Consider the following 23,431-nt stretch of genomic DNA (forward strand, 5'->3'; position numbering starts at 1 on the left):
AAAAAAAAAAAAAAAAAAAAGCTGAACTCATAACAGAAAGTAGGATAGTGGTTACCAGAGGCCGGGGTGTGCAGAAAAAAAAAATTTTTTTTTTTAAGGTGGAATGGTGGTTTCCAGGGGCTGCTGTGGGAGGGGAGAATAAGGAGTAATTATTTAACAAGTATGGAGTTTCAGTTTTGCAAGATGAAAAGAGTTCTGGAGATGGATGGTGGTAATGGTTGCATACAATATGAATGTACTTAATACCACTGAACTATATGCTTAAAAATGGCTAAGATTAGGGGGTGTCTGGGTGGCTCAGTTGGTTAAGTGTCCGACTTCAGTTCAGGTCATGATCTCACCATCAGTGAGTTTGAGCCCTGTGTCTGGCACTGTGCTGACAGCTCAGAGCCTGTGGCATGCCTCAGATTCTATGTCTCCCTCTCTCTGCCCCTCCCCTTCTCACTCTCTCTCTCTCTCAAAAATAAAATAAAACACTTAAAAAAATTTTTTAATGGCTAAGATCGTTAAGTTTTATGTTGGGCATATTTTGCCACAATAAAAATAAATAAATGGGGGGAAAAATAGTATCTAGCTTCTATTCTGTCCAAACTAAGAGGTCAATGTTGATGTAGTGGGAATCACCCTGAAATCCTTCAAATCTTTGATGATGGCACTAATCCCCATAATGAGATGAAGTATTTTTCTTTTTTCTTTTTCATTTTTTAGAGACAGAGAGTGAGGGAGAAGGGCAGAAGGAGAGAAAAAGAAAATCCCAAGCAGGCTCCACGTTCAGCGCAGAGCATGAGGCAGGGGCTTGATCCAGACCCTGGGACTGTGACCTGAGCAGAAATCAAGAGTCAGACGCTCAAATGACTGAGCCACCTGGCCACCTAAGATGAAGTATTTTTCGTTTAGGTTCCTGGCACTTAAGGAAAGCTCCAAGGCCATGTAGCACTGCTTCTCAAAATAGCCCTTGCTCCCATTAATTAGGCTAATGTCATTATTCCGTCTTCTTAGTGATACCAAGAGCAACTCTACATATAACCACTACATAATTGCAGGGTACCACTGGCCCTGGCATGAGAAAGATTGCACTCAAAACTTTTTCTACAAATGTGCACCATGTGCATATCTCATATATTCAAAAAAGTAGGGAAAACTCATTTTAACAATTAAATACATAATTATTACATTTTTAAATGCTCCTTTGTGTACCACTCAAAATCCTCTCCTGCACACAACTTTTGGGAAAACACTGACCTAGTATGTGCCCCAGTCATTTTCATCTCATCACACTGGTTGTAACTGTGTATTTAACTATCCACTTTCCCCACCAGACTGGGGACAGGAGTGGGATCTGAACTCTGCTGTCCCAAGCAATGAACGCTGGACTCCTAGTTGACAATACGTTACAAACAAAAGACCCAGACCATTCCCTCGTCCCTTTCACCTCAAACTATCCACGAGCCCATGAGTTCCGGCTGGCTGATGTTGAGCAGCCACTTCGCCTTTTTTGGCCTCGATTTTTCTCCGCTGCAAAATGGGAACGACCATACCCGCCTCCTCGTGTGAGGAGCGACTCTGCAAGGAGTCAGATGGTGGGTGTGAAAGTACTCTAGAAAATAATTAATTCACTCATCCATTTAGCAGGCAGTTATTACAGGCCCGGGGCGGTACAGCACGGTTACCACAGCAACCACCCTTCCCTGGCACAGGTCGCATCCCGGGAGTCCACCAGTTTCTCACTCTTACAGAACTTCAGGTGGTGACCTTATTCAAAATGGCGCAGGCAGCCTCGGGGGCTAGTGCGGCGGCGCGGCCGCCGCGCCCTATGACCTGCTGGCAGCAGCAGAGGGGGGAGCCGGGCGCCGCCATATTGGCTGTTGTCCTGCGAGGGGAGCGGCGGCGGCGGCGGCGGCGACGACGCGTGTGGAGCGAGGGATCGGCGCGAGCAGCGGCATGACTCGGAGGCGGAGCAGGCCGAGCGGCGGCGCGGGTCGGCGCGAGCGGGTGCGAGCCGCGGGGCAACAGAAGCCCCAGGCTCCCGAACCCCCGCCGCCGCCGAGCCTGGAAGCTGGAGCGGGTGCAGGGCCCCCGGAGGCGCCCGCGGAGCCGGACCGCCACGGCCCCAGGGAGGAGGACGAGCCCAAGTTGGCTCCCGGACCACAGGTAGGAGCGAGCGAGGCGAGTCCGGCCGCTCCGGCACTTTCACTTCCCGGGAGCGGGGCCGGGGTGAGCTTGGGGATGAACCATCTTCCACCGGCTGGGGCTGAGGCTTTCTCCCCCGAGGCGGGAGTGGAGGCTGGACCCTTCTCTCCAAGCCGAAGCATGGCCCGTCCTGTCCTGTGACCAGGCTGCCTGCCCTCTCCCGCCGCCTCCGGGCTGGAGCAGGGGCTAGACTTTGTGGTCGCATACCCACCCACACTGGGACTGGGCTCTGATCCTGAGGCCACAGCCCAGCTCTCTGCCCTTCTCCCCCTGGGCCCACCTGCTCCACCACCTACCCACAGAGCAGCCTGGGGCGCTGTGGCCTGGAAGGCTACAGCCTCTTCCCTCTCCCCCCACCCTGGGAACGGCCCCACCCTTTCCCTTCACTGCCTGCAGCCACTGCCCCCTCAGCAGCTGTGTGCCCCCAGCGTATGTCTCCTGTGGCCTCCCTCCTCTCCCTGCCCAACATAGCAGTTGGAGCAGACTGTCAGGCAGCCCCAAAGACTATTTAGTGGGGCTCCTGCACTGAAGTGAAAACCTAGCAAAGCCTTCCCTTTCTTCCCTCTATACCCCTGACCCACAAGGTGGCCCATCTCAACCCTCAGATCCCTGGGTTTGGTGAATCCTGCTGAGAGTGAGCAGTAGTAGCAGGATTCCGCAAAGCCTCCAGCTTGCCACCTGGAAGAAGGTCACTTTCTTTTGAGCAAAGGAGATAATGGGAGGTACCCTGCCAGTGTTCACTGAGAGCCCTGGGTGACATGAGCCTCAGTTGCTCCGGGAGGGTTGTGGCACATGGGGCTGGGTGGCTCGCCCTAAGCTTGCTCTGACAAAAGAGTTTTGAGTTGGTCTTTTGGCTGAGCCTGCCAAGGAAGGCAGGCTCCTGCAGGAGTCTTGGAGGGTCGGATGCAGCGCCGGATGAGGATGAGGCGTGGCGGAAGATGCGTTTGGCTCTGCAGACACTGCATCGGGCAGCAGGGGACTCTGGGAGGCTGGTGCAGCCAGAAGGCATGGCTCTTGACAGCCTTCTAGTAGAATCTCTGGAATTGTGCATGTGAGTGGGGATGTCATTTGGGGTACCATTGCCAGAAAGCCTTCCCTAACTTTCCTAGTTGCGTGAGGTGCCCCCTTTGTGCCCACAGCCCCCTGTGCTTCCCTTTGGTAGCACTCCCCATTCTTCAGTGAGACATTCTGTTGATGTATCTGTTCCCTGCACTGCACTGTGAACTCCGCAGGGGCACAGACTATGTCATCTATCTCTGATTCTCCATGCCTAGCCCTGGGCCTTGCTGACACTGAGTAGAAATAACTAGGTGAATGAGAGAGAGAATGAATCCGTTGAGAACCTGTGCTTATTGTAACCTAGTTTTGATGCTGGTCTCCTTTGTGTTTCAGATCACAGTAAGATTTTTAATTAATGAAAATGTCACCACTTATTGAGTGTCAGAAGCCCCACCTTCACCCCACCCCCTCCCCTGGGCTGAGACTGGTTCCAAAGGATGCAACTCCCCAGGTTGGACCCCACCCTTGCCTGGTCTGACTTTAGACCCTGAACCTGCTTCCCCCCTCTAGCTTTCCTCTTTCGCTTCTCTGGGCCACCCTGGGAGTCCAACAAAAGGAGAGAGTTGGGATAGGGAGAGCCAGGGGAGCTGTTGTTTTCTCTCTTTCCCATTCAGACCAGCAATACTTTAGGGTCGCCTGCCACTTAGGTTATAGTATTCATGGCCAAAATTTTGGATAATGGCTTAATCATTTAATTTTTATTTAGGACGTAGCTTTCCTAAGAGCTATAATCATCATTATCTACTCCACTGCCTGACCTGCAAATTCATTAATTTATTCATGCCAGACACTCTACATACCATACTTCTAATCTTCCCACCACTCCTGTTCTTTCCTCAGCATTTAGTACAAATGTGATGAGTTAACTATTGGTTTAATTATTGGTCTACTTTTGCTACATAAACTCTGAGAGTGCAGGAACCACGTCAGTTACCATTGTACCCCTATGCCTGGTAATTAACAAATATTAATGAACTGAAGGATATAAATACGATTACACTATTTTTCAGATGAAGAAACAAATGCTCATATGACATATGCCCAAATAACTCCCACTATAGGTCACAGGTGCCTCCTGGCCCCCAAAAAAGGACACTCTTGTGTACTATGTGGGATTTACAAGGCATTTTTTTTTTTATTATAGCCACAAAGAGGTAAAACAAACTGACAAACTCTTTTCTGATTGTACCCCACTTTTTTGCTGGGGAGGGGGTTTCTGAATGCCAGAAGCAGACTTTTGTGCCCTGGTGAGAAGCACCTGCTGAAAGGGTTGGAGTCATTGTTCTGCCCCCTAGCGTGCCTGTGGTGAGGATCTCTGTCTCCCACTGCCACTTAAAACTCTGTGTACACAGAGTGGGTCAGCAAGGTGAAACTCACTGTCGCATGCCAAAGACAGCAAATAGGACCACTTCCAATCCACAGATAGGTTCTAATGTCCCAGGTCACATATTGCTTTGGTTTTGTTTTAAGCCAATTTCTTAAAAGCCAAAAGATTCCTACAAACTGGATTTGTGCCATGTCTTAAAACTCTAAAAATCTGGTGCCACTGAGCCCAATTTCTGCAAGGCAATAATATGAAGTTTTGAGTAGTGTCTGCCCCTGATATGAAGGACACCCTGATCTGTGCCAGGCCCTGGGCTAGCTGGGAATGCAGAAGTAATTCAGACATGGTCCCTGCCCACAAAGGGCTCGTGGTTCAGAGAACATGTATATAGTAATCACAGGTAGGCTGGAAGAGCCATAATTACTCTGAATTCAGGTTCAAAGGCCACTCTGGTTCCATCCAGACCCTTTCGCTCACTTTGGTTACTTGTACACATTTAATTTTTTTTAAGTTTATCTACTTATTTTTGAGAGAGAAAGAGAGGGAGAGCATGCGCATGCACAAGCTAGGGAAGGGCAGAGAGAGAGAGGGAGACAGAATCTGAAGCAGCCTCCAGGCTCTGAGTGTCAGCACAGAGCCTAACACAGGGCTCGAACCCACGAATGGTGAGATCATGACCTGAGCCTAAGTTCGATGCTCAACCGACTGAGCCATCCAGGCACCCTGCATTACTTGTGCACATTTAAATGTGGGACCTTGAGCTAGCTTATTGGGGATCCCAAAAGTCCTTATTTAGAATTGTTTCAGGTCACTAAACTTTATTGATCTGTTCACTAACAATCCAAATCCTCATTCACTAAACTAAAACTGTTACTACCTTATTAGCAAAGAACAAGAAAACCTTACAAAGCAGCTGAATAAGGCAATAGTGAGAAAGTGTTTTGTGTTCCAGACTTGGGGTGAACTCCAAGGTCAGTCTCTTTCTAGCTTTGTGTTCCTGGGCATGTTTTTTCCCCTCCCTAAGCCTCATCAGCAACATCACAAGAAAATGTGGAGCAACCACCTAGCACCTAGTACATCAAGGCTAGAGCAGGAGTTGGAGATAGTGGGAACTGTGCCATCCAAAGCCTGCCAGCTCTGCTTCTGTCTTTCCATCTCTCTTGGACCACTCAGCCTGCAGTCCAGGGGCACACTCAGTAAACCCTCAGGAGACTTGCCAGACTGTAAACCAGCAGTTGGTGCTGGTTGAGCTCATCTTGTGTTTCCCATCTCTCACCTCTACGGCACCTGCTGAGACCTGCCTGGCCCAGTTTAAAGAGACTCTAGAGACCTGGTTCCCCACTGCTCAGAGTTAAACCTGCTCCCTCAAGAGACTGGAGCACAGGATTAGTCAGTATCTTTATTGAAACCATCTCATTATGTTTGATCCACTGAGCAAGCATTATGACCTCTGTGCTAGGGCTTTCATTTTGGGCACAAAGATAAATAAGATAGTCCCTATACCCAGGAATCTCCCCCCTTAAAATCATTGCCCACCCAGCCTGGCCACTTTCACTGCAAGTAGTAGGAAACGATACAAGAAGGGGTGGATCCCTGCCACCTCTGGTTCTTTGTAAGCCAGTAGAGATTCACTATGTAGAAATGTTAAAGGGCCTTTGAAGATGAAGACTTAGCTGCTGAGATTTTTTTTAATTTTTAATTTCCTTAAAATATCCCCAGAGCTATAATCTTAATATCTAATATCAGATAAACTATTAAGATCCTAATGACTTTATATACTGAACCTAGAAGTTTTAAGAGCAGGGGCTATATTTAACTCATTTGTGGGGTATTTAGTGTGCACGGTCCTTATGTGCTCAATAAGTGGCTGTTAAACCAAATGAAAATAAAAGAAGTAAAAGTTAGATTTCTTCCACTTTGTGCTTACCAGCTTCTACTGCTGGGCCAGGCTGGCAGTCATTCATTCATTTAGACATCACACCCAGTCTCCCTCTCACCTGATCTGGTGTTCATTTATTCTGCAAATACTAATGGACACCTGATCTGTGTACCAGACCCTAGGCTAGCTGAGGATACAGAAGTGAATCAGTCCCTGCCCGCCTGTATGTATTAATTGTAGTTAGGCTAGAAGAGCATCACTTCCTCTGAGTTACGGTTCAAATCCTAGATCCTAGTACGCAGCCTTTCAAAGAGTTTTAGCCCTGTTAGCATGTTTTCTCACATGTATGACAGTGATGCCAGAGTCACATTAGGGCAGCAAGTGCTGCATGTCAAGCACTTAGCACAAGTGGTAGCTATGATTATTATAGATATTTGGTGCTGAAGATGCACAAATATGATAACCAATAGAAGATTTCTCAGAGCTGATGCTTCAAGGTTGAGTAGAAGTTCCTTTAGAGAAGGTGAGAGAAAGTGTCTAAACAAAGAAAGCAATGTAGAGACCCAGAGGCGAGAATTGCCCAATTCAGGCAGAGTAGCATGAGATCAGGCTGGAGAGGTTAGCAGGGTTCTAGAAAACCACAGCAAGAAGTTTGGGCTTTATCCTGCAGGCAGTGAGGAATCAATGAAAGCTTTTAAATAGGAAAATAAACATGTTCTTGGGTAAGTTCTCTGATAGCATGAGAGGACTTAATTCTCAGTGGAAGAGGTAGCTGTGATTGCTTGATTCCACCTCTTCCTCATCCTAGCCTAACTAATCATCAGATCCTCCGTGTTTTGCTGGATTCTGTCCCAGACCTACAGAATTAGAGTCTCTAGGTCCAGAGCCCAGGAATCTTGTTGTTAAACTGCCCCAGGTGATTCTGGTATGTGGCTGGGTCTGCTAACTGCTCAGTTGAGGGTGGTATGAGGAGCTTTGTGGAAGCCTAGGATATTCTTCAAAGAATAGGGCTTCCGGAGAGGGGAGCTTTTCCATAAGCAGGAATAGAAACAGCCTTAGTTTTAAAAACAAAAAACAGGCTTTCCCCAGTTTTCCAGTTGTTGCCCCATTAATGTTATTCTCCAACTGCTGATCTTCCCTTGTGTATCCAAACTCTTACCCATGCCCATTACATGCTGTCATCTCTGCTGAATGATCAGGATGCAGTGAGTCATGGGACACAGGTCCTGCCCTCAGTGTTCTCAGTGTTGTGGAGAAGACAGATCTCAAAAACTGGGACACGTACGATAAGCTCTATTCAAGAGGTATGTAAGAAAGCATTAGGGCATCCCAGAGCAAAGCAGTTAATTCTGCCTGTGGACTTAGAAGGAAGTAACACCCTAACTGTGCCTAAAAAAGAAGAGGCAGAGGGGAACAACATCAGTGAGGGTGTGGTGCTTTATATATTTGGGGAAAGAATGGATATTGGGGAAAGGAGTGGTTAATGGTTTTTCCTGGCAGGATGTGCAGAACAGAAAAGGACTAAGGAGAGAAGGTCTTGTGTCCCAGGAAGGGCCCTTTGTTTACACCCTTTGGTTCTGTGCCCTTGCTCCCACACTCATCCTTCAACCTGTAGGTGGATGAACATGCTGCAGTCCTAGGCCATCTCCTTATAGTCCCTCCTCAAGGCTCTCAGCTCTCCAGCAACTTTTGTGGTTCTCTCTCCATTCTGAAATGAATAGGTTCTTCATCTACTCTGAAAAGTGATATAGGGAAACTAGATAGTAAGAAGGACCCTGAAACATGGAAGGGTCTTATTAGGAAGTTGTAGCCAGAGATCGTGGATGGGGGGGTTCAAAGGGGCCTTGAAGGTCACCTGTCTAGTCCTCTGTCCTGTGCTTCAAGTAATAACTTTGGATTGGGCAAGTCTCACTTAGTAAGTTTCCCTGTCATTTCTTCCAGGACAGAAGAGGAAAGAAACTAACGGGTATTGAGCACCTACTGTGTGCCAGGCCCAGGCCAGGTACTTTACATAATTTATTTCCTTCTGTCCTCACAACTCTGTGAAGTATGGTTTTATTCTCATTTCATAAATGAGGAAATTGAGGCTCAAAGAAATTGAGTAATTAAGATAATACTGAAATGGCAGAACTGGGTTTTGAACTCACATCAGTCTATCTCCAAAGTTCATACTCTTCCACCCATGAGAAATCCATGCTCGGGTGACAGAGTAGGTTATATGATTTGCCTGAAGTTCTAAGTTATTAAGCAACAGTTTAGGCCTTCTTGTGGCTGACCGCACCCAGAAAGCAGGTTCAACAGATGAGCTAGCCTTGGGCAGGTGGAAGGCCACTGGGGTCAGAGAGACTCGTTACCCTATCCTTGGCTGAGCTTGTACAACCAGAGAAGATTCTCCACAAACTGGCTGATATGAAATAGCTGTTCATCCAGGAAGGAACTGAGACAGCAGACTGAGTGGGAGTTTGGGTGAAAGCTCTAGGGCACTGAGGTGCACTTATATCACCTCGTTAAGAATTAAATGTAGCTCTGATTGCCAGCCTCAGAATGGTCTGAGATTCTTCACACTGATGCCCTCTCATCAGTAGCCCAGAGTCACAAAGATAGGCCTTTTAGCATAGCATATCCAGGAAGTGGCTAGTTCAGCTTGTCTTTAGACTCTGTCCTTTGTATAGAGCAACTAAAATGTGAGCCAGGTGGGCTTTTAAGCATTTATTCATTTATTCAGTGAATGCCTGCTATGTGTCAGGTCCAAGCCAAGCCTGGGTTCCCGGGCACACTTAAATGACCAAGATGCACTCCCTGCCCCCAAAGAGTCCTCATTCCACCAGGGGTTTGAGACAGACAGAATATGTCTATGGTGTAGTGTGATAGGTACTATAGTAAAAGAATTAGTTCTACTCAGCCTGGTCCAGCAAAAGCTTGACCTTTGACCAAGATCTTAGGGCATGAGTACAAATTTGCTGGGGAGTGGAACTGAGATGCTGAGGTTTCCAGGGCACAGTGTATTTGCTGGAGGAGCAGTACGAATAGAACCTAAGATTCTCAGATGTTAAGCTTGGAAATGAAGCATGGAGAGGTCAGCTGGGGCCAAGTCATGAAACACGGGGGCCAGAAAGTGCTGCAGTAGTGAACTCAACCAGAAAGCCAGGAGATTAAAGAGAGACCAAGGTGGGAAAAGGAGCTAAAAGAAGGAGATACTCAAATTGGATAGGTACATGAGAAGGCACATAATAAGCTTACATGAAGCAGAGAAGCCCAGTGCCCAGGTTGGTTGGTTGGTTGGTTGTTTTAATTTGTATATTATTTTGTTACATTAATTTTAATTGCGTGTTATTTTAATTTGTGTCCCTGCCTGATTCTCCAAAATGAATATGAGGCATCTGGGAGTTTGGGAGTATTGATGTCCCCATGCATGAACCTGCCTGGTTTAAGCATGTGTTCTTAAGGCAGAAATTCTATGTTATTCGATGTTTCCCAGTACCTAGCACAATGAGAATGGGCTCTGAGCATGTTCACTGAAGGAGGAAATGAGTGGGTGAATGGAAGAGTAAGTGGCAGTAACCGAGCTGGTGACTTTTGGTAGGCTGGGTATTAATAATTTTCTCTGCTTCTGGAAGGGAATTTTAGCTGCTACTGTTGTCTTCTGCCTTAGTGACAGGGAGGCTCTTGGAGTTGGGTGCCTTGAGAGTTGAATGCTCTAATGGGCCATTTCAGAATAGAATTTGGAAGCTATTGCAGGACCACTGGTTAAATAGAGCATATGTCTTGGGGGAATCCTCTACAAACATACACAAACTCTTGGGATTAAAAGGAATCCATGAGAGAAATGAGAACAGGTTTAGTGCTGGCTGTTAGATCCAGCCTCAGAGCAGACCTTGATAGCTGCCTCGCCTGGTGACCTGGGTTATTCTCCAGCAATTCCCAAATTGTGGACAGAAAGATGAGGTGGGAAATTTATGCCCCAAAAGAGCTATCCAGATATGCCATGAACTGTATCATTGTTAATAATCGCTATTGCTTACTGTGCACCCACTGGGTTACAGGCACCATACCATTAGAGACTTTACATTAGCAGTTTTCAAAGTGTTTGGTCTTAGGGACCTTTTATACTCCTAAAAATTATTGAGGACCCAAAAGAGCTTTCTTTTGTTGGTTTTATCTGTTCATATTTACCAAAATAAGTATTAAAGCTGAGAAAGTTTAAAAACATTTAGTTACTAAATCATTTAAGAATATCAATATTAAACCTGTCATGTTAACATACATAATTTTTTAATGGAAAATACATTTTCCAAAAAAATAATAGAAGACTGGTCTCATTTTCATTTTCACAAATTTGTTTGTCTGGCTTAATAGAAAGAAGCTGGATGCTCATATGTGTTTCTGTATTCTGTCTGCTGCAGTACATTTTTTTGAAGTATATTTTAAAAATCCAGCCTCAAACAGATGTTGTTGGAAAAGGAAGGAGTATTTAAAAAAAATTTTTTTAATCTTTATTTATTTCTGAGAGAGAGAAAGACAGAGCATGAGCAGGGGAGGGGCAGAGAGAGAGGGAGACACAGAATCTGAAGCAGGCTGCAGGCTCTGAGCTGTCAGCACAGAGCCTGATGCGGCGCTCGGACTTATCAACTAGGAGATCATGACCTGAGCTGAAGTCAGATACCCAGCCAACTGAGCCACCCAGGCGCCTCTAGGAAGGAGTATTTTAAAAGCCTTTCCAGGTGATTGTTGATAATTCTTTGCAGTGTGGAATCTGAGACCATTTTAATGAAGTCTTTGCACTCATTACATTAAAATCTGTTGGTTTATCTAGCACTTTGAATGGATTTTTTTTAACAATGCATGATTCTGAAACATCATGCTTTGCTCATTTGGAAAATAGGTTCACTGAGTTATGCAGCTCTTCCAAATGTTTTCCCATTTCATTTTACAGTATCAAAAAATAACATTTGTCACTATAACCACCATTTACACCAGAAAAGTCTAAGGATTGGGAAGCTTTTGATTTCATGATGGTGGATACAAAATTCTAATTTCCAAATTTCCAAAATTCTGAATTTTGCCTGAAAGCTTGAATTTTGTCATTGGCCACAAGTAAAAAGTTGTTTTCCTGGAAGTGATGGGTTCATTTTGTTCATTTTTTGAGAAAATGTCTGGCATTTTTCAAGTCTGAGTAACCAGAGTTTGTCAGTCATTCTTCAAGTAAAAATGGTGTTCCATGAGAAAAATTGGCTTCCTTTTCCTTTGATTTTAACTATTCTTATCCAGAAATATCTAGAATACCCTAGCATAATGTTTCTCAGGCCAAGACAGAAAAGTCTTGGACCTGGTCAGGTGAGAGAGCAGAGATATAGTGGTTGCATATGCCTGCCCCCTGGGCAAGGAGTGGCTACAGTCTAGGGTTCACCTGGCTCCTTGACTGCTCTGGGAATTTGCATGCTAAAACAGGACCCTTGTGTGAGTAACCCCACACTCCAGAGATTCTGGTTTTGTCTAGAGTGAAGCAGAATTTAATCTTGGAGTCTTTTTTGAGCAGATCCCAAGTCTAGAACCTTTCCTAGCTCTTCCCCTATCTTTTTCCTAGTTCCAGATCTTTAGCTGGAGAGGCTCTGACATTTAAACTGAAGTAAGAAGGAATAATTATTGTCCAGGGCTCCTGAGTTTAAGGATCAGTTCCCTACCCATTATGATGAAGAAGAATGGTTGGGTGTTTCATTCATTCTATAAACATTTATTGTTCGTGTTCTTGTGTGGGGATACTGTGCCTGGTGTAAAAAATGCAGCTTGAGAACAGCTACTTTAAAAGCCTGAGTTGACTTCAGGACATAAGGGGTCATGATTGACAGGAATTTGAAAAATGGCAGGACATTGCAGTCAAAGAGAATTCTGAACCAAGAGCTTTTCTATAGCAAAGCAAAAATTTGCAGGAACAGTGGTAGTACTGACTGAATGTAACATCTCTAGGACTTGGGATTTTCACCACCCTCTGGCAGTAGAGATGAAACTGTCAGAGAAAAAAGTCCCCAGGTTCCACCATGCATCGTATTCAGGGGCAGGCACTAAGATTTAGGATTAAGACAGCTTTGGAGATAGCCGCAAGAATTGCCAGGCCAGAAAGAAGAAAAGTATACCAAGCTCATGACAGTGGATAACTGGTTTCCAATGTAGATTTATTAAGAACAGAACAGCCAGAAGGCCTAGGTGATGATAGATTGAGTGTCTACTGTATGGCTCCTTTGAGCTAATAAGCTTTGCATCTCTAATGTCACTTAGTCTAGACAACCTTATGCAATGTAGGTGGTATCATTCCTGCTTCAGTTAGGACCTAATTAACTTTCTATGCCCTGTGTTTTCTTTTCTTTAACTGGAAAGACAGCCTGTCCTGTAAGTTCACTTCCATTGATGGCTAATCTCATTTATAATGCGGACCAGTTTGGCTCTAGGGAGAGCCACATTATTCCATAAATGAGGCCATCTGATTGTAATCCCCAAGGAATGTGATCTTTCACTCTTGCATGCTTGAGATTGGAACCATTCAGATGAAGGTCCAGGGTAGGGGGATGGCCTTTCTCTGTGAGAAGCAATAATTTCAGAATTTCAAGCAATGTCTCACTAAGCTGTATTGCCATAGTGACATCTAATAAATTTGAGTTAGCCACTATGTGCCCAGCTGATCCTATGCCCTCTGGTACATTGTAAGAGATCCAGACAAGAATCATACCTGATGCTTGCCTTCTAGGAGCACATTCTAGTAGAAGGGACAGAAAATGCAGGTAAATAAGTTAAGTGGAAGGCACAGATGCTGTAACCAAGGCATAATGTGCTGTGGATATGGAGAGGAGAGGTAAATTACGACAGGAACCCTCTGGGAAAGCCTGGATGAAGTTGGATTTAAGCCCTGCCCAACTACTTATTGATAAACTTGGGGAGGAAGGGGATTTAAAACAGAAGATCCCCTTTAGCAAAGGCACAAGGTAGAGGTAGGAGAGTATAGAAAGTATTTGGGGAACTTAAAGAATGACTTCATGGGGTAGAGGGCAGAGATTAAGATGTCTAAAAGTCACCTTAAATTCACTGCACATTAGAGATGCTTGTATTAAAAAGTAGAGTGACATATTTTCTGTATTTTTCAAGCTTAGGCCTGATTTTAAATGTTTCCCATCACTCCCATCATGTTCATAATTAGTACCATATGTTGAGCAACGTATTATGGGCCTGGCACTGGAGTAGGTGCTTTGTCCATTTTAGTATATGTGCTGCCAAAGTGAGCATGGTGCTTTGTCCATTTAATATTCACAGCCAATCCTACAAGTTAGGACTTAATCCCGTTTTACAGATGAAGAAACAGAGAGTAGGACTTGCCCAACATCATACAGCTGGTAAGTGCTAGAGGCCCAAGATTAGTGCCAAAAACCAGTGTCATTTCCACTACACCCAGTGCCTCCCACAAGTACTTTGGCACTAAGTATAGTCACACTGATCACGTGTTTAACTTATAAAAATTCTGTATTTGCTTTTAAAAGGAAAAAAAACGTTTATTGAACATTGCCCATATATGTTATACATTTGAATTCTTGGTTGTGCCAGAACTATGTATACTATACTTCACAATGCATACAAAGAATTTCAGAATAATTTTACCCATAGATTTTCCTCTTATGTAGTAACTTTAGAACCTAATACCCAAATGAAATGAAACTCTGTTGTAGTAAAATGACATGTCCTGGTGTTTTCCATAAGAATATGGATGGTCACCATCAGTACAGGAAAAGGGACTTGGGTGTTGACCTCACCTGCTCCCTCTGGAGTTACTATGGCACCTTATAGATAGCTAAGAAAATTTGCCTGGGGATACTTCTCAGAAAGGCCTCCTTTGCCTTAACTTCTCAGAATACCATCCTCCTCCATCAGACTCCCACCCTTTCCATAAGATGCTCACCACCAGTGGGTTAGAAGCTATATCCTTATGCAGGTACAGTTAAGCAGTTGCCTTGTCCACTGAAATGTTCCTTTGACAGAAACCTTTTAGGTAGTATCTCACATGAGTTCCACATACAAGATTTCTCTTTCTCTGGTACTCTTTTCGAAGGTCTTTGTACTGCCCCAAATGTTTCATTATGCTTCTGGTACTACTATTTGGTTCCTTTTTTTTTTCCTCCTAGAAGCCAGAGACCCAGGTCAGTGTAATTGTAACATTACAGGTTTAAGGATACCCTGATGCCAATTTATTGTGAGAAAGTGATTTTATTCGAGAAAGATGATGGCATTTATTTTCTTGGTAGGATGAGGATGATACCCTTATTCCTTTGCTTAGGCCTCTGCAAACACCTGTTACCTAGTGGTGGGTAAGTTTGGAAGGTATATCAGTTAATATAACTATTGCATGTAATAAACCACCCCAAAACTTAGTGGCTTAAAACAACACCATTTATTATTTCTCATGAGTCTCTGGGTTGACTGGGTATTTCTGCCAATTGGGTTGACTTGACTGATCTCAGCTGGGCTCACTCATGTTATCAGATCCACTGGCCAGTCAGCGAGGAAGACTCAGATTTCTCCACGTGTCTCTCAACATCCCTCCAGCAGCTAGCCCAGTCATGCTCTCGTGGGAGGCAGAGGTGCAAGAGCGAGCAAGCCCAGCCATGCAAAGAAGCAAGTAGAAATGCATACATACCTTTAAGCTTATGCTGGCAGCAAATTTGCTAACATCCCATTGGCCAAAGAAAGTGACATGACGAAGTGTCAGAGAGAGAGGGTTCTACAAAGTTGCAGAATAGCCCTGGAAGCAGTGGCATTGGTATAGTGGTGAGCAAAGCTGCCTTCCAAAGTTGCAGGATATAGGAAAGCCATTAATTGGGGTCATTAAATGCAATCGGGTTCCCAATCATACCCCTCAATGTGACATAAAACCTATAGACTTCTATTTCTATGTCATTTGTCCTAGAAGGAAAAAAGAAAGTCCAAATAATAATTACTGTATATTGGGTCTATGCTTTGAGCATGCACAGGGCTAGGCACTTTCCCTGTTTATACACTGAGTCTCACAACAACTCTGCAAGGTAGATAGGAAATCGGAGCTCGGGAAGTTGAATAACTTGCTCAAGGTCACCCAGCTAATGTGTGCTAGGGGGGAGGCATTAGAATGTGTGTCAGTCTGACCCACAAAGCCCAGATTCTTTTCACCATACCTCACTACCTCTCAGAACGCCAGGGTCTGCCTTACCCTTTCTCCAACTCAGTTTTTTATTGAATTAATGCTTTCTGACTAGCTGTGCAAAACCCCGCCTCCAAAATTCTGCTGTGATCCTAATGGAATTGTGCAGCTTTCAGGAAACCCTGACATTCTCCCAAACTCAGCATTAACTGAGAGCATCCCCCACCCCCAGATGGGAATTGGTCTATGGACTACACAGACAGCCTAAGAATGGCGGGCTCTCCCAGACATACCAGAGAAGGAAGAGGACCTTCCTTTAATCTTCAAGATTTGGAGACATCAGGGCATTGGAGCATGAGCTTTGAAGTCAACCTCACTGGGACTCAACTCCTAATTCAGCCATTCACTGGCTCTAAGACCTTGAGCAACTTACTTAACTTCTTGAAATTGTTTCTTTGTCTTTAAAAAAAAAAAAAAAAAAATGGAAATAACACCTAGTCTGCAGAGCTATCACTAGGACTAAAATTATGTAGTGCCTAATAAAGTGCCTAACCCAGTGCCTGGCACATAATAAGTGAAGGTATTAGTTTTGTTGATATTATTTCTAAGCAAAACCTTTCCCCTCCTGGGAAACCCTGTTTCTGTCTATTGGACAGGTTCCCCCCACATCCACCCAGTCTGTGCAGACTTGCTGCCTACTATGTCATCGGGAACGCAAAGGCTGGGAAGAAGGCCCTTCCCAAAATGGACTGGTGTTGCAGGGTGAGAAGCTGCCCCCTGACTTCATGCCAAAGCTCGTCAAGAATCTCCTAGGCGAGATGCCTCTATGGGTCTGCCAGAGTTGCCGAAAGAGCATGGAGGAAGATGAAAGGCAGACAGGTCGAGAACATGCAGTGGCGGTAGGTAACAGCTGAGGAGGGGTCCCTGAATGCAGGAGGGCTGCCTGCCCAGAGAGATCAGTCTGTTAAGCTGTTCCTTCCCTGTTCTCTCAGGTGCTCTCCAGCAGACCCTGCGCCCGAGCACTTAGGAGCTGCAGGTTGGGTTCACAATTGGGGCAAGAACAGAGAAGCTTCAGGGAGCCCCCTTGCCCCTGAGGAGGGTCTCTGCAGTGTGAGGGCCAGCTTGTAGGTACTGGTCGATGGAGATCCTGCCCCTTCCATGTCACCGTGCTGCCTTCAGCTCTGTGGCAGCTTGAAAGCCAACCAGTATGATACAGAGAGCAAAGGCTGGTTTGAGGATCTACCATGTGCCTCAGTTAGAAGGACTCCAAGATGCCCAAGAGCCATCTAACTGGCATCTCCTGAATCACAGCAGTCAGACTTGCCTCATTTCTCATTCATTCCCCTCCAGCCCCTTTCTTTTCCCCAGGGTCATGTCCGTTTCAGGACTTTTGACTTAAAGTCCCTTCCTTTCCTTGGCAGCTATCAGGACTCCCCAAAGGCCCACAGTTGACAGGCAGTCTGTATCCCTACCAGAGTCTCTGTCACCAGTATCCACACACTTCACTTTATCGGGAGCACCTCGGCCTCTCCCAACAAAGGCCTGATCCACGTTGGCCCTTTCACCTGGGGTTGTGGGACTTGTGCTTTGACCATGGCACAGGACCTGGAGGAGGAGGTGCTCCTGGGTAAGCTAAGGCCACAGAGGGTCAGCTCTGATGTTTGCTGTTTTACCATGAGCTTTTTTCTTCCCCCTTCTCCAGATCTCCTTGTCACACACATCCTGCAAATCACAGTCTTGTGGGGGTGACTCTCATTCCTCTTCGTCCTCCTCTTCATCGTCCTCGTCCTCCTCCTCCTGCCATGGGAACTCAGGGGACTGGGATCCCAGCTCCTTCCTGTCAGCACATAAGCTCTCGGGCCTCTGGAACTCTCCGCACTCCAGTGGGGCCGTGCCGGGTAGCTCACTCGGGAGTCCTCCTACCATCCCTGGTGAGTCTCCGAGCTCGGGAGAGAGCCAGGCCACATAAATGTAGAGAGCTATTTTCCTATCCACTTTATTAAACAAATCAGGAGGCCAGTTATTAAAATAAGTAAAAGGAGCTGTTCTAATGGAAGCAGGGGGTACCTAGCCCTTGACTGTCTCTGTGGCACCCCTTTCCCCACAACCCTGAAGTTGAAAAATAACTGTCGTTGGCTGTGATAGCTTTCCCATCAGATTCAGGAGGGGGCATGGTGAACACTGGCTGAACAGAAAGTGGAGTCTGGGAGTATCCTTAGGGAATTAGGACTACAGTCACCTAATACCTGACCCCTGCAGCAGCACAGAGGTCCTGAGTGCTTTTGTCTTCCCAGACCTCTTTTTCTCCACCTAAAGAACAGATATAAAAGCACTGCACTTCTATCGACAAGAAGTTGATGCAAGCTGCCAGGATTATTAGCCAACTTCACAGATATATAAGCCTTCTTTAGATCCTGAGATAACCCTTAGAGACCCAAAGAAAAGGTCTTGGGTTATTGAGGTATGATATAAATACTAATTATTGTCTGCTACTAAATTGAGGGCCTGAAACTGGTGTAACACCATATGTTAATTATACTGGAATTAACATAAAAGATAATAATAACTAAATTAAGGGCCTGAGTTCTCTAGAGGGGTGCTCCTCCCAGAATTGTGAGAGATGAGTAGAATTCCACTTATTTTAATGCATAAGTGAAAGTGAATCCTCAAAGCCTTTTCCCACTTCTCTGAAATCTAGAGCCACCTGAGAGTCTGGTACACCCTGGCTGCCTCAGTCCTCATGGCCCAGAGGCAGAGCTTTGGCCTGCTGCTCCACTGGCTTCTGTGGACCCTTCCCTGGGCCTGAGGAATACCTATGAACAAGCAATCCTAGAGAGGCCCCGAGAGACAGAACACATATCCCCCGTTTGTGCCACAGCAGAGGTGCTGGGGCCTTCTGTGGGGCGGGCATTCCTGGTGCCTTCTCTCTCAGGTCTGGGCTCCTTGACCCTGTCTATCCAAGTTGCTGCCTGCAAGGAAAAACTCTCCAGTCCGAGGCACTGTTAGACTTTCCCAAAAGCTCACAGGGTCCACTGTGCTGAGAGGCTATCCCCAGACAGGTTCCCTCTGGTCATAGTAAGCAGGATGTTGTAGCAGTGAGCCCTTGGGCTTTCCTTCCCAGGGTCTTGGCTCTCACTCTGACCCCTTTCTTCCCCATCCGTCCACAGGTGAGGTTTTCTCTCTCTCGGAGCACCACCGGCACTCAGACCTCACTGCTCCACCTAACAGCCCCACTGGCCACCACCCCCAGCCCGCGTCGCCGATCCCATCTCACCCCGGGTCCTTTGGCTCACCACCCCATCCACACCTGCCACCTGCTACCCCGGCAGCGCCTTTCCCTGCCCAAGCTTCAGAATGCCCTGTTGCCGCTGCTGCCGCCCCACACACCCCAGGGGCATGTCAGACTCCCCACCTGCCCTCCACCAGCATGCCGCTCCTGAAGATGCCTCCACCATTCTCAGGGTGCAGCCACCCCTGTAGTGGGCACTGCGGCGGGCACTGCAGCGGGACTCTCCTCCCACCTCCCAGCTCTCAGCAGCTCCCTAGCACTCACAGGTAAGTGAGTGGCACAAAGGGTATACTCCCTGCTAACTTCGACTTTGAGTTCTGAGAGACTTCACAGAGCATACCTTTGGGGTAGAAATTGAACGATAGATTCTATGTCTTTTGTATCATTTTTACAATCCTAAAAGAAGTAACTGTTGTCTTTTAAAAACTTGGAAAAGTTCAGGGTGTCTAACGAAGAAAAAATTTCCTCGAAACTTAAAGATAAACCTCTAACACTGGTATATTTTCTTCCTGATGTCTCTGTATATAAATTAGGTCTCTGTTTATATATTTTTGTGTAGTTATTTTTTTTTAACATTATAGATCATTTCCCCAGTTAAAATTCTTCAGAAAACTTTCCAGTGGTCTCAAAATGTCTTCTTGCATAGCAGTAGCATAATTCATAAATTATTTTATCATTCCCCTATTCCTGGACATTTGGGTATTTCTAGTTTTTAACCATTAAAAACAAGGCTGTAATAAACATTCTTGTACCCAAATCTGTATTTGAGTCAGGAATTATGGCCTTAAGGATTCCCTAAAGTAATTCTAAGTACTGAAGAAGTTTATATTAACATGTATGTGAAAGATAAAATTATTTGTGGAGGAGAAAGGTATGTATTTTTGTATTAGAAATCAGAGCTGTGTTTAGTATGCATTTGAATTTTCTCATTCTAAAATCCCACCACCCCAATGCCACCACTTTTAGCAGTTTTCCCTACGGGTCTTACCCACACAGTGTTGGTGGTGTCTATACAGTTGTTGTCCTCTTTCACATAGCGTTCATTGTGTGGTTCCTATGTGGTCTTCCGGGTCTCAGCTGAAGGGTGGAGAATATTCTCCATAGTGCACTTACCTGTTCTCTAGTTGCTAATGATTTAAATCATTCCGGTATTTTAACATTGTAAATAATGTCTCTAAAGATGTCTTTGCCTAAAGCTGTTTCCCTCTTTTGGGGTTTTCTCCTTGGAAAAGGTCCCTCAGAATGAAAAAAGTTCTCCGTTTAAAAGATGTCAGAAGCTCTTTTTTGAGAAGGGTTCCTAATACATACTGAAAAATTGCTTTCCAAAAGTCTCTCCAAATTTATGTAACCACCAGTATTAGGGTGCTAGCTTCTTCATATTCTCAGGAGCATGGGTTATTTTAATTTTGCTAATGTAGGTGAAGAATGGTCATTTTGGATTAAGCTTCTCTGAGCACCACTGATAATGGTTCCTGCCCCTCCTTTTCTACCCCTTGCACAACAGACTGCCCTGGGAGCCAAGCCTTCTCACTGCTCCTTGCCCTGCCCTTTCTCCTGGCTCCCACCATCCCAGCCTCACCCCATGTCCCCAGCCCTAGGGCATTCCAGCTTCTGATGGCCAGGGCAGGGCTCTTATTCTTCTGGCTCCAGTTTTGGGACTTTGTGGGCCAGTGTCTTTTTCTTATCCTGGAAAAATAGTCTATGTTATGTGATGCCCCCAGTTTTTCCTGAAGTCCAGAGACAGAGCAGTACAGTGGGAGAGCATGAGCTTTGCACACAGGCAGGCACAGGCTGAGCCCTAGCCTCTCCTTGGGCAAAGCAGTGAAGCACTCTGACCCTTAGTTACCTACCTTAGTTACCTCCACTGCAAGTTATCTCCAGTGCAACATCTATTTTGCAGGACCTGGGAGATGCTTAGAATATGCTAAATATAGTACCTGTCCCAAACAGTACAGTAGCTCTTAGAGTCTGGCCCACAAGGCACATTGACTTTCCCAGATTTAAGGCCCCACAGCTAAGACAGCTCCACCCACTGTGCAGATTTGGTCTAAGGACCTAAAGGGTAAAAGGAAATTGACCCTGTTGACCTCCTTTGGATGCTTCAGGAGAGCCATCAGCCCACAGCCCACAGGGTGATGGCCCTGTTTTTGTGAGAGGCACTGATAACAATCTGACTGCTTCGGCCTTTGTGGGATGAGGCACATGAAGGGTAGTTGGGATGGCAATGGTGAGAATGCTTCCCCGGGCTCCTGCTGCAGCCTGCTCCTGCCATGCCCTCCCTCATCTGTGGGCTTATCTTTCTCCCCCATCAGCAGAGACCCTGGGTGTAAAGGGCACAAGTTTACACACAGTAGCCTGGCCTGCCAGCTCCCCCAGCCCTGCGAGGCAGATGAGGGCCTGGGTGAGGAAGAGGACAGCAGCTCAGAGCGCAGCTCCTGCACCTCATCCTCCACTCACCAGAGAGATGGAAAGTTCTGTGACTGCTGCTACTGTGAGTTCTTCGGCCACAATGCGGTGAGTGAGCCTGCCCAGGCCAGAGAGGGCTGAGGGCCAGTTAAGGTGAGCCAAAGGAGCACCCTACTCTCCCCAGATTTCCCCTTACTCAGGGGGATTATAACCACACTGGAACCTTCTGAGTTCTCGCAGCCTGTGTCCACTCACTTAACCCTTACAGCACATTTGTGAGGTAGGGATTTTTCAACACTTTGCTCCCTTTGCTCTTTTCCTGGTTTCTCCTTAAGATTGACTTCTTTTCCGTAGGCAAAAAGGAAAGGAAATGGTAGAGAGAAAGCTATGTTTCTGATGAGTATGTATATGTGTGTAATCACAGAGAAGTGAACCACACTTGTACGTGATGAAGGCAGAGTGGAAGCAAAGGCTCTCAGTTCTCCAAGTGTGAGAGACTGCGAGGGACAGGCCGTAAGTGCAGGCGGCACCAGGAAGAAGGTTCAGGGCAGAGTACGTGCTGTCTGTACAGAGAGCGAAAACAGTTCAGAAGTCTGAAAGTGCAGAGCAAAGGGCCGCCGGCTAGGGGAGAGCAGTTGAGGACAGAAGAAATGAAAGTAATCACATTGTTAGTCACTTTTGAGCTAGGGGTTATTATTCTCATTTCAAAGATGACAAAATCGAGGCACACAAAGACTAAGTGACCTGCCCAAGGTCATACAGCTTCCGAGTGACAAAGCCCGGGCTCAAACCTGCTTTCCTGGCTCCCAAGTCAGTGGGCTCACAATGCTGTTGCATACCTCCCACTCCCTCCGCCCACCGCTGCCTTAGCTCTGGGCCTGGCCGAGGCTGAAGCCACTTGGCCTTTGTGGCTGTGGTAGAAAGAACAGTTGTCTCGCTTCTCACCACATGTTTGGTGCCAGCGGGTGGGAGTGCTCCGGGCTTCCCGGGCCCAGGGTGTGTAACGTCAGCACCTCCCCCTCCCCCAGCCACCCGCTGCCCCGACGAGTCGGAATTATACAGAGATCCGAGAGAAGCTCCGCTCGAGGCTGACCAGGCGGAAAGAGGAGCTGCCCGTGAAGGGGGGCACCCTGGGCGGGATCCCTGGGGAGCCCGCCGTGGACCACCGAGATGTGGATGAGCTGCTGGAATTCATCAACAGCACGGAGCCCAAAGTCCCCAACAGCGCCAGGGCCGCCAAGCGGGCCCGGCACAAGCTGAAAAAGAAGGTGGGTGTGGGGGGGAGCCTAGCTGTACCACCTCTCCTCCCTAAGGAATCCCTTGCCCCAATCCCCCAAGACTTCAGGGGCACGAACAGTGCTGGCTGCCAGAAGCCTTAGCACAGCTCACTGCTATGGGAAGGTCTGTATGAGTGTGGGAGGCATAAGGGTCAGGGAGCCTGGGGCCAATGATTGGAGAAAAGACGAGTCCTGGCCTCAGAAACTGCTGGATTCCTTCAGTCAGTCAGTCATGTATTCATTCAGCAAACACTTCTACAAATACTGGGAGCCAAAGCATGATGCAGTTAAGTTCTCTCCCTGGAGAAGCTCAGTCCAGTGGAGAGACTGACACAAAACTGGACTAGCACATTAGCATGTGTCAAGCACTGGGATAAGGGAACCCCCTCCCCCCATCTTGCCTGGGCACGCTGGAAATGGCTTACCAAGAGGCTGACTTGAAAGCTGAGTTGTAGGGAGTGAGTTCAGATTCCTTAGGAGAGTTCTGGCAGCAGGCATAGCACATCCACAGCAGTTTGGTGTAACCAGAGCTCGAATAGAGCAGAGGCAGGACAGCTAGTAGAGGTGAGAAAGGGCCTCATAGGCCCTGCTAAAGAGCTTTGACTTGATCCTATAGCTGAGGGGAGTCCCTGCAGGACTTTTATCAAAGGATGCGCTAGGTCAGATCTGTATTCCACTGTGACTGTGTGGCAATATGGAAGGTAGCCTGGAGGGTTGACACTCCAGGAAGGAATATCGAGGGCCAGGGGAGAGCCGAATGATGCTGGGGCTGGAGCATGGGAAGCAGACATGACCAGCTTTGGTAATCTGATTGTAGAACAGAGATGAAGGAGTCAGGATTTCTCCCGGGTGT

The 23,431-nt window shown here is 46.5% G+C and overlaps 1 protein-coding gene and 1 long non-coding RNA gene across 15 annotated transcripts in view; one reads left to right on the forward strand and one right to left on the reverse strand.

Annotated features, from left to right (window-relative positions):
- The window catches only part of LOC125934381 (uncharacterized), an 8,440-nt gene extending 6,663 nt beyond the window's left edge, over positions 1 to 1,777 (reverse strand). The window contains exon 1 of one of the 2 annotated variants that reach the window (XR_007461362.1): positions 1,433 to 1,777. This is a non-coding gene — a long non-coding RNA (uncharacterized LOC125934381). The remainder of the gene's footprint in view (positions 1 to 1,432) is intronic. The other variant, XR_007461363.1, reaches the window with a different exon arrangement.
- Positions 1,778 to 1,835: 58 nt separating this feature from the next.
- The window catches only part of FAM193B (family with sequence similarity 193 member B), a 31,492-nt gene continuing 9,896 nt past the window's right edge, over positions 1,836 to 23,431 (forward strand). For 2 of the 13 annotated variants that reach the window (XM_049647733.1, XM_049647734.1), the window contains exons 1-6: positions 1,836 to 2,151; positions 16,263 to 16,505; positions 17,309 to 17,537; positions 18,774 to 19,161; positions 21,208 to 21,409; positions 22,330 to 22,569. In XM_049647733.1, coding sequence (XP_049503690.1) covers positions 1,942 to 2,151; positions 16,263 to 16,505; positions 17,309 to 17,537; positions 18,774 to 19,161; positions 21,208 to 21,409; positions 22,330 to 22,569 — 1,512 coding nt within the window. In that variant the 5' untranslated portion in view covers positions 1,836 to 1,941. Of the gene's footprint in view, positions 3,242 to 3,582; positions 3,701 to 8,393; positions 8,455 to 13,751; positions 13,832 to 14,909; positions 15,105 to 16,262; positions 16,506 to 17,308; positions 17,538 to 18,773; positions 19,162 to 21,207; positions 21,410 to 22,329; positions 22,570 to 23,431 lie in introns of those variants that run through there. The other 11 variants (XM_049647739.1, XM_049647740.1, XM_049647738.1 and 8 more) reach the window with 11 other exon arrangements.

The sequence above is a fragment of the Panthera uncia genome (genome assembly GCF_023721935.1).
Source record: "Panthera uncia isolate 11264 chromosome A1 unlocalized genomic scaffold, Puncia_PCG_1.0 HiC_scaffold_17, whole genome shotgun sequence".
NCBI classification, from domain to species: Eukaryota; Metazoa; Chordata; class Mammalia; order Carnivora; family Felidae; genus Panthera; species Panthera uncia.